Source organism: Phycodurus eques, chromosome 5 (assembly GCF_024500275.1).
Source record: "Phycodurus eques isolate BA_2022a chromosome 5, UOR_Pequ_1.1, whole genome shotgun sequence".
Taxonomy (NCBI): domain Eukaryota; kingdom Metazoa; phylum Chordata; class Actinopteri; order Syngnathiformes; family Syngnathidae; genus Phycodurus; species Phycodurus eques.
In genome coordinates, this window is record NC_084529.1 from 5,699,212 (window position 1) to 5,709,452 (window position 10,241).

At 46.5% G+C, this 10,241-nt stretch overlaps 1 protein-coding gene across 5 annotated transcripts in view; it reads right to left on the reverse strand.

The window, feature by feature from the left end:
- The window catches only part of ska1 (spindle and kinetochore associated complex subunit 1), a 29,959-nt gene that overhangs the window by 18,697 nt on the left and 1,021 nt on the right, over positions 1–10,241 (reverse strand). Inside the window, exons 2-4 of one of the 5 annotated variants that reach the window (XM_061677305.1) lie at positions 10,059–10,145; positions 9,121–9,229; positions 8,900–9,021 (exon numbers count right to left, since the gene is read on the reverse strand). In XM_061677305.1, the coding sequence (XP_061533289.1) occupies positions 8,900–9,021; positions 9,121–9,229; positions 10,059–10,103 (276 nt within the window). In that variant the 5' untranslated portion in view covers positions 10,104–10,145. Of the gene's footprint in view, positions 1–8,899; positions 9,022–9,120; positions 10,146–10,241 lie in introns of those variants that run through there. The other 4 variants (XM_061677312.1, XM_061677310.1, XM_061677309.1 and 1 more) reach the window with 4 other exon arrangements.

A 10,241-nucleotide genomic window follows, 5' to 3' on the forward strand; every position in this document is an offset into this window, starting at 1 on the left:
AGATAAAAACAAGTAATTAAAAACACAACCCTGAATGTAATTGTAATTAGTGCTCATTGTTTCTTTTGAATGAGCTGGTCTAATCTTGGGGTAATAGGAGTCAATGACCCGAAGCGTGTTACTTCATGTCCAGTCTTTTGCACAACGATAGGATGTTTTAAATGGAAATGGAAGGTATTCGGTGCTTTTTTGGGGTTGGGTAATTTTAAAGGCTTCACTGCCTCATTTGTGAGCCTATCGCCACATAATAGGCAAGGCTTTGTACATGAGAATCACCTGTGGCACAATATATACATATTGGCCTGATACACGCGGTGGGTGTGTCCGAGTCCTTACAGGAGAATTGGGGCACCTTGACCACACACAAGCCAGGCGTGTATAATACAGACTTACGCACCAGCGGCAGACTATGGCCCAAAGTGCGTCCACTCAGTTATAGGACTAACTCATCGGTTTTCCTCTCTGATCGGCCATATCCCATTTATTACTTTTCCACCTAGGTATGACATGTACATCTGTTTCAATTTTCTATTTATATAACTAGCATAGTGCATCTTCTGACACTTTTACAAGAACTTTTTGCAAACCATTGTACACTGAAACACGCAACTTGGCGTCATTTTCCATTTGCCAATCGAAAGGTCCCAAGTTAGAATTCTAGTATCTTAGTTCCAATCCTATAGCGTGATAATGAACATCACACTTAAAGTGGGGCTAACGTGGATGTCCACATTTTGTTTTACGAGACTCAATAAAAAGTGGTGCAGTTATTGCACAGAATATAAACTTCAATACTCATTCTAGCGTATTGTCATAAATATACAGCAGTATTAGAGGAACAACTGGAAATATTGTTTTTCTTGTTTTGATTTTTAGCCCTTGGTAAACACTGAAGAAAACAATAAACAGCACAGAAAGAAATGCACCACACCTGCTCATTCAATCACCCATCATCGCAGGACCTTCATCGCTGCATCTCTCTTGTTAGTTTTATTGTTTGTTTGTTCTCAGCCTTTTGTAGGTTCTTCTCATTATTTTTATTGTCAGAGAGTGATCGGATGACAGTATTTGTTGGCACTCCGCCTTGCAACAAAATGCTTCAAGGCACCTTTTCAAATCCATAACAGCTCTAATCTACCCCTGGCAAACAAACACACATATTGACATCATAATTACACTGTAGAGCCACACAAACACAAATACACATATTTTCACATGAGGATGGAAAAGGGTCAGAGGTGCATTTGGAGTCATCAGGTCTTTGATTGGATGTTTACAAAGAAGTGGGAGTCACCACCTGTCACCTCGCTAAATATCGACCTAAGACGACACCATCACAAACGGACAGACGCGGACCAGATGTGAGAATACGGCAATGCGAAGAAAGTGACAGAAAGTCAGACCAGTAGAAGATGCAGAATTATATCCAAAACCTTTCAATCATACAAGTGTTCTGTAAATTGACTGTCTGTTGTCGTACTAGAGCGGCTCCAACTACCGGAGACAAATTCCTTGTGTGCTTTTTGCAAATAAGGATGATTCTGATTCTGATGCTTTATATCTTTATATGTGTGATGTTGTACATGCATTCCCAGATGAAAAAGTTATTATAGGTAGGTACTTAGTTGTTAAAGTCATTTAAAAAACAATCACTATTGTGCTATTTATTATGAAAGTAATCAATTAAGATGTGAAGACGTGTTTCAGTGTTGTGTGGTCAAGGGAGGATGGTGATTTGTTATTCTGCTTGGGCACCACTTTAAAGATGTCATTCTTATTGTGGAGGGAAAACCCATCGATTTACAAACCCGAATTCCAATGACGTTGAGGCATTGTGTAAAGTGTAAATAAAAACAGAATCCAATTATTTGCAAATCCTTTTCAACCTACAGTATATTCAATTGAATACACCACAGAGTTATTTAATGTTCAAACTGATGGAAGTTATTTTTGTTGTTGTTGCAAATATTCACTAATTTTGAATTTGATACCTGCAACACATTCTACAAAAAGCTAGGACAAAGCATCATGTTCTCGTCTATTTTTAGCTTCTCTTTAACACACCAAAATCGTGTTTTCACCCGTGCGCACGCCAGTACGCACCAAAACAGTGGACAGGGACAGGGCCGGACTGCGAATAGCAAAAATCAAAGGATAATTGACGCCCACTATAATATATAGATTTTTTTAAACCCAAATATTCTACCAATAAGCGTTTTTGGTATTGATTCCCACCCAAAGAAAAAAGAATATAATAAAATAATTGAAAAATTATTGGAAAAAAAAGACAAAAAAATCTGTGAATAAGTGAATCCGCAGGTGCCAAATCAGATAGACAAAGCATTAACAACATAAAATTGTGTGAAAAGTGCATAATCTGTTTCGAGGCCTACTGTAATCTACTAGCAGCAAGGCATGAATATACAATTTGGCTTCAATTCATCACCTCACCAACTGCATCACTAAATTCCATTGTCTCCAAAATGTGAAAACATGAGTTAGCGTTTCCACACAGTGCACACTTTTTCCTGTAAAGTTTTCTTTTTCACAGGCCCTATTTTGTTCATACGCAGTGTTGATAATTGAGGCCACAGATCATTTGTGTTGCGTTTGTGCGGGGGCCTACGCAAGGATCCCGTTCGTGGACTACAACTCTGCGTTCAACACCATCATCCCCAAACTCCTCTCGTCTACACCAGCTCAGCCTCTCACCTTCCATCTGCCGGTGGATTCACAGCTTCCTGACAGGCAGGAGTGGAGCGGCTGAAGCTTTGGTGCGACCGACACAACAGACTAGAGAAATGTTCGTGGACTTCAGGAAGCATCCTTCGCCACAACTACCCTTCATGCTGTCCAACTGCCTGTGTCAACCAAAACCTTCAAGTTCCTGTGAATTACAGTCTCTCAGGACCTGAAGTGGGAGACCAACATCGACTCCATCCTCAAAAAGGCCCAGCAGAGGATGTCCTTTTTGCGGCTTCTGATGAAGCACAGCCTGCCACAGGAGCTGTTGAGGCAGTTCTACACAGCAGTCATCGAATCAGTCCTATGTTCATCCATCACAGTCTGGTTTGGTGCTGCAATAAAAAAGGACAAACTCCAATTGCAACGGACAATCAGGACTGCCATAAAATTTGTTGGTACCCCTCTACCCACCACCGAGGACTTGCATGCTGCCAGAACTAAGACAAGAGCATGCAAAATCCTCTTGGACCCTCTACATCCTGGTGACCGCCTCTTCTAGCTAATTTCCTCAGGTCAGCGGTATTGATTAATGCAAACTAAAACAAGCAGACATTCCAACAGCTGCTTACCTCTTGTCATTAAATTGCTAGAGGCTAAGTGCTTTTTCTAGACTTGTGAGTTCTGCTCCTCGTGTATCAGCCAATCAGTCCTCTCAATGCCCTTGTATCTTGTCCAGGTGTGTTAGGTGTTTGTATTTCATTTTCATTCGCTCACTCCCTGGTAATTGTGCTTTATCATGTTGCTTTGTTCAAGGCCATCCATCCATCCATTTTCTACCGCTTATCCGGGTCGGGTCGCGGGGGCAGTAGCTTTAGCAGGGACGCTCAGACTTCTCTCTCCCCAGCCACTTCATCCAGCTCTTCCGGAGGGATCCCGAGGCGTTCCCAGGCCAGCCGAAGGACGTAGTCTCTCCAGCGTGTCCTGGGTCGTCCCCGGGGTCTCCTCCCGGTGGGACGTGCCCGGAACACCTCACCAGGGAGGCGTCCGGGAGGCATCCGAATCAGATGCCCCAGCCACCTCATCTGGCTCCTCTCAATGCGGAGGAGCAGCGGCTCTACTCTGAGATCCTCCCGGATGATCGAGCTTCTCACCCTATCTCTAAGGGAGAGCCCGGACACCCTGCGGAGGAAACTCATTTCGACCGCTTGTATCCGGGATCTCGTTCTTTCAGTCACGACCCACAGCTCATGACCATAGGGTAGGAACGAAGATCGACCGGTAAATTGAGAGCTTCGCCTTTCGGCTTAGCTCCTTCTTTACCACAACGGACCGATACAAAGTCCGCATCACTGCAGACGCTGCACCGATCCGTCTGTCGAGCTCCCATTCCATTCTTCCCTCACTCGTGAACAAGACCCCAAGATACTTGAACTCCTCCACTTGGGGCAGGATCTAATCCCCGATCTGGAGAGGGCATGCCACCCTTTTCCGACTGAGGACCATGGTCTCAGATTTGGAGGTGCTGATTCTCATCCCAGCCGCTTCACACTCGGCTGCGAACTGCTCCAGTGAGTGTTGGAGCTCACGGCTTGATGAAGCCAACAGAACCACATCATCAGCAAAAAACAGATGCAATACTGAGGCCACCAAACCGGACCCCCTCTACGCCTTGGCTGCGCCTAGAAATTCTGTCCATAAAAGTTATGAACAGAATCGGCGACAAAGGGCAGCCTTGGCGGAGTCCAACCCTCACCGGGAACGAGTCCGACTTACTGCCGGATATGCGGACCAAACTCTGACTCCGGTCGTACAGGGACCGAACAGCCCGTATCAGGGGGTTCGGTACCCCATACTCCTGAAGCACCCTCCACAGGACTCCCCGAGGGACACGGTCGAACGCCTTCTCCAAGTCCACAAAACACATGTAGACTGGTTGGGCGAACTCCCATGCACCCTCGAGGACCCTGCCGAGGGTGTAGAGCTGGTCCACTGTTCCACGGCCAGGACGAAAACCACACTGCTCCTCCTGAATCTGAGATTCGACTTCCCGAAGGAGTACCGAGTTGGATGTCGTTTTTCAGTTTGGTCCAATGTCACGGAGTTTCTAAGCCCATGGCAGACAAATGAAAGCATTGGCTAAATCAATAACAGTGAAAAATTTGTGTGTATGATCAATCACACTAAAGCAGTAAACAGATTTGGGACCAGAATGTTGTACGTTGTAACAATTTAATTAATGCATCAGAGATTGTGTGCCATGCGGTACATCCCCACAACTTTCCCCACTGGCAAGATCGGTGTGTTCCAAGACGACGACGAGGGTTCCAAGACCCCCGACTCCTTGAGACCCGCAATGGTGTCGCGGATGCCATTCTCTTCCTCCACACTGCTTCGATAGTGGTTCTGCCAGATGGTGTTTGGGGAGGAGACAGAGAAGGTAATGGGCGACACAGTGGAACAGAAGGCAACATCCGCTGGGTCCTGAGTCCACAGTGCCTCAGGCAACTGACTGAGAACCATCTCAGCCTCAGGGTGATCCATTCTCTCTACTATGATCTCGAGAAATTTGGTGATGTTCTAGAATCGAGGAATTTGTAAAGTGGGACAAAATGTGATATCCTAACATAGCAGATAAAAATTCGACATCAGGAATGGCGGTCTGGACCGAATCAGTGGCTTCTACACACTGTTTAATCATGTGACCGAGATCCTTCGCCTGATGCTGAGCTCCAATAGCCAATGTGATGTGGGGCACGGCCGTCTCGGCCATCTCGTACCAGTCCCACTGCTCCTGCGTAAGACAAACGTTGTCATGGTCTGTGTTTTGGTTTGGGTTGTGTTTAGTTTTGTTCCATGTTTTCCTGTGTTCCATGTTTGTCGTGTGCTCATTAAGTTGTTGTGTCCACCTGTTCTCGTCTGCTTTGTGTCGACCAATCAGCTCTCTCCAGCGACTCATGTCTTGTCCAGGTGTTCCTCGTTGTCTCGTCTATCTGTTTGTATTTAGTTCCCTGGTTTCTTTCAGTTCTTGTCGGTTCATTGTCGTGGTCACATGTCTCTGCCATGTCATAGTCGTCAGTTGTCTTTATCATTGTGGTATGTTATTGTCAGGTGTCATTCTCCCTTTCTATTCCACGTCTTACTCACAGGTCATAGTTTGTTTCCAGTTTTAGATATTCGAGTGTTTCTTTGTTACTTTGATTTGATTGGTATCTGTTGTGGGACTTTGTTTAGTTTTCCCTTTTTGAAGATTAAATATTATTTTGAGACTCCCGCACTCCTGCCTTGCCTCCCTGCTTCCCTGCAATTGGGTCCACCATGTTCTTGCCTTGCGTTACTCGCCCTCGCCTTAACCACGTACGTGACAAACGTGAGGCAATGCCAGTTGAAGTGACATACAAATAGTCAGGTAATAGTGACCAATGGTGACCTTCACTTTGAGCTGAAAAGTGGTCCTGCGCGACCAAATCATGGGATCAATCATAATACCTTGTACGATCCAACGGGTCAATTGGCGCCGTGTAAGGGTGCAGGCTAGTAAGCCATGGAGAGCAGAGTTGACAGAGGGTGTGCACACCGTGAAGAGGAGGGAGACTCAGGGTTCAGAGCTGCCCAATAGATGTCAGCATATTGATCTTGATCTGCTGTGGGGGCAGTTGAGAGCACGACGTGTGGTGCCCCTGGTGTACATTCACAGTCAATTTCAGTCCCATCCCAGAAGCTCACTTGGAGCCCATCTGTCCCACAAAAGATGCTGGCCCCCGCACTTGTTTTGCCCATGAAGTTCACTGGGCAGTTAGGGGAGTAAATGGATGAATGAGTTGACGCCTATTTTCCATCCGGCACGGGAGTGGGATGAGACAACGGCAGAGCCTCTGACACCCCGGAGAAGCCGACCAAGGTTACTTTTCTACCGCTCACTGGAACACGTGGAGTGGTGTAGCGAGCACCAGTGTCAACCATCATGGAAAGATGATGTCCATCTACAGTCACAAGAATGCAGGAGTCTGCCAAGCCCTGCACGTCAATGCTCTCTGGGCACCCCTATTGGCGAGCGGGTTACTGGCCCGGAGGTGGCGGCGTCAAGTTGGCGTTCGGAGGCATGTGCAGTGGTGGCTGGGGTAGTCGTTGATGATGCAGAAGCTGTAGAGGCTGCGATGTGTCAGGCCACTGTGGCGGTGTCGGCACGGCATCACAGGAACACCCAGGCCAGGTCATTCCCTTGTGCAGATAATTCTTTGTCCAGTGCCCCCATCCCCCATAGTGAAAACACAATCCATCTGACACCCCCGGTCTCACTCCAACCAGACCTCTCGCTCTATGTCCATGCCCCCGCTGGCTGGTCTGGTGTGGCGGTTCCGATTGGTAATACTGCGCCTCACAGGGAGTCTGATCCGGAGCAGGTGGAGCGGCGGTGGTGAGTTACTCCTGCACAAGTTGTTGCTCCTTCTTGACAGACTGCAAAATTGCCCTTTTTCTGTCCAAAACCCATAGATGTAACAGTCCTTTTTTAGAACAGCATTTTTATCTGTATTAATGTTTTCTTTCTCTATATGTCTGGCAAAGTAATGCAAAAAGTGTGTTTCCCAATCAACAGGTGTCGCTGTTGACTCTCATGGTGTCTGCCACTAGTTGGGGTGCTCCTCTAAGCACCGCGTCCCGATAAAGTTAAGTCATTACTGGACCAATTGACGGATCCCCCCCTGAGGCCTCGGTCCAGTCTCGGCGCGTGCGTCACAAGTAAGCAAGGCCTGTCTCCTCCTCGCCGATCTGAAAGACAAGACAAAGGCCCCAATGGGGCAGGAGACATTTCATGCATAGCAACTCTCTTCTCACCCAAAATACCGCCATCCAATGGATGGTCATGCCGACATTCTGCAGTGCCAGTAATTCCTTCCAGCGTTTGCAACCCCTGAGAGGTGAGTTTTGTTCCAACGATGGCTCTCAAGTCGCCCATGGCGAGTGCCATCCACCACTGTGTGGTGTCAGTGAAACGTTGAACGTTGAATCACACCTCCCCCCATAGGGGGTGGTAGTTTCTCACTCAAACATGCATGGTCGGAAATAGTAAAGGGAATGTACACGAGTTGCTGTGGTCGGGCAGGATTAACCAGGAGGGGCCTCTGAAACTTCCTGTTTCTGTTCTCTTATGCTTTGTCTTATCAGACCTCTTCACCTCCATCTGGGGAGTGCCCTTGGGGCACTCATCTGCCTTCTCACCATCTGCCGCCTCATTCAACTGCTCACAGTTCCCCTCTGGGCGCTGTGCTTCCTCCAGCAACAACTGCACTTCCGTGAACTGATGCCGAAACCAGGTTAACTTCAGCCTCGTTCTTCTTGCTTTCCTCCTCTATCCTCAACTGGGTCACACTCAACTGCAGACTTTATCCAACTCCCTTTTCACAGAGTCACACACTGAGGTTGACTCCTTTGGCAAGCTGCGCGTTCTCCTTTTGTCACAGAAAGACACCATGTTGGCTTCCTGTGTTGTCAATCCAGTCCTGTTCCCATGGTTCTCCTTCCCTGCGCCTGAGGAAGAAGCCATGCAAACTCCACACAGGCGGGGCCGGGGATTAAACCCCAGTCCTCAGAACTGTGAGACAGACGCTCTAACCAGTCGGCCATGTCCGCCATGTTCTCACCTTTCCACATGAAATTCATTTTCACATACAATGTCAAAAGACTAAGGTAAAATGTTTTTCTTTTATTTTATCCAGTTTTTATAGAGATATATATTTTTCTCTGTTTTTTTGCAGGGTTCCAAACCCTGTTCAACCCGGCGGTCCAACAGCCCCGATCCTGAATACGGAGTATTGCTTTCAACGTGCGCCGAGACGAGATTCAACCCACATGGGCTAACTCAACGTGAGGGAGTCACGATTCGATGTGTCACAGAATCACAAACTGCCACGTGCCCCAGGCACCTACGATTGGGGTGGACTCGGCAGTCGGCTGTCCCACTGCGTCCCTTTGTGCCCCTGGCACGAGGTCCCGGACCTCCAAGGTCATAGTTGGCCTACAATGAAACCTCCACGTGTTCGCTGACACGTTCAAATTCAACGGATACCAAATCCGCCGTGATCCAAGACACGCTTTTACACAATTACTGAAGTCCGGATTAATCTTAACAAAATTTGGTCCACTCTTCATTCCCCAATATTCTAATTTGAATCAACAACAAATCAGAAGAATTTGAATAAACAGGTTTCTCCCTTACCTTGTTTAGATGGCCGGCCTGGATATTGAGGAGAAGTGTGTGCCATGGATTGTCCAGAAAACACCCTTTCCTGGAGAGCATGACAGGGTCACCAAGTTTGTTGGAGAATTTGCGCCAGTTGCCTGTCACCCAAGGCCAGAGGCGAAAATTAATAAACCTTTGCCAAACTCACCACTGGGTGTTAATTTTTCAACAAAAGGGTCACCAAAAAAGAAACTCACAAAAGAGTTGCCATTTGTTCAGTGTTTTTATCTCAGGAGTCCAGTCAGATTCCAGAGTCACAGAATTCTGGGCTGTTTCTCTCTCCCTGAAACCAACCTCGCAACCGCGCTGCAGATGGAGAGAAAAAAAAGCACCTTTCCCTTGCAGCCCTCACAACTTATAGATAACAGTAAAGGTACGCGTGGCTCCAACTTGTCCTTGTTCTGCGGCATTCGCCCTATCTGGTTCCTGTTGATGGCGCCATCCTGTGATAAACAAGTTACACAAGCACACAGCTACCAGCGGCCAAGGTTACTTTCAGGCCCCATCTAGTTTTAAGCAAGCAGCACCAATTAAAAAAATATATGGACAATATGACAGGACTGCAGAATTGTCAAAAAAATAAAAAAAATGTACCGGCATTACCACATTACTGGTAACCTTTTATTGCTCAGTGACTGTGTTTTTATGTTTCAAACGTATTCTCTGTCAATCGACTTGTCTGTTGTCGTACTAGAGCGGCTCCAACTACCGGAGACAAATTACTCGTGTGTTTTTGACATACTTGGCAAATAAAGATGATTCCGATTCCGATTCCGATTCCGATTCTGAAGTGACATCAGTGGTTGTAAAACTAGTGCATTGTCAGTAATGAAAGATTAGTTTGCATGAAGAGGCTGTGTCTATACTGTATAAGCATGACTAAAAATTAGTTTAATAAACAAGCAAATCCTGCCTATCAGTAGATATCACTCTTAGTTCTTTAGCATCTGACAGAACATTTGTGAGAATCACAATTTATTTTCCATTTCTACAGACAATGTTATTGTGGCTGAACCATGTCCCATCTGTGGCTTTGATGGGATTGTGACGACAGTGATGAAGAAGATGATGATTACGATGGAGGGGAATTAGTTTTCGATCAGCAGCGCTGTCAGGTCATTGTGCTGCATCTCACCTCTATGTCTGTGTGCCTGATCAATACCAACAGCTCACAGTCCATTAGCAACTTTTCCTCTCCTCCCTCTCTGTGTCCTTCTCTCTCCTGCCATAAAAAACAGTTATCAATACTACTGCCCTCTTACAACTAAAAAAATACCATACATCTCTTTGATACCTCACTTTTATTTCAGTATTTGCC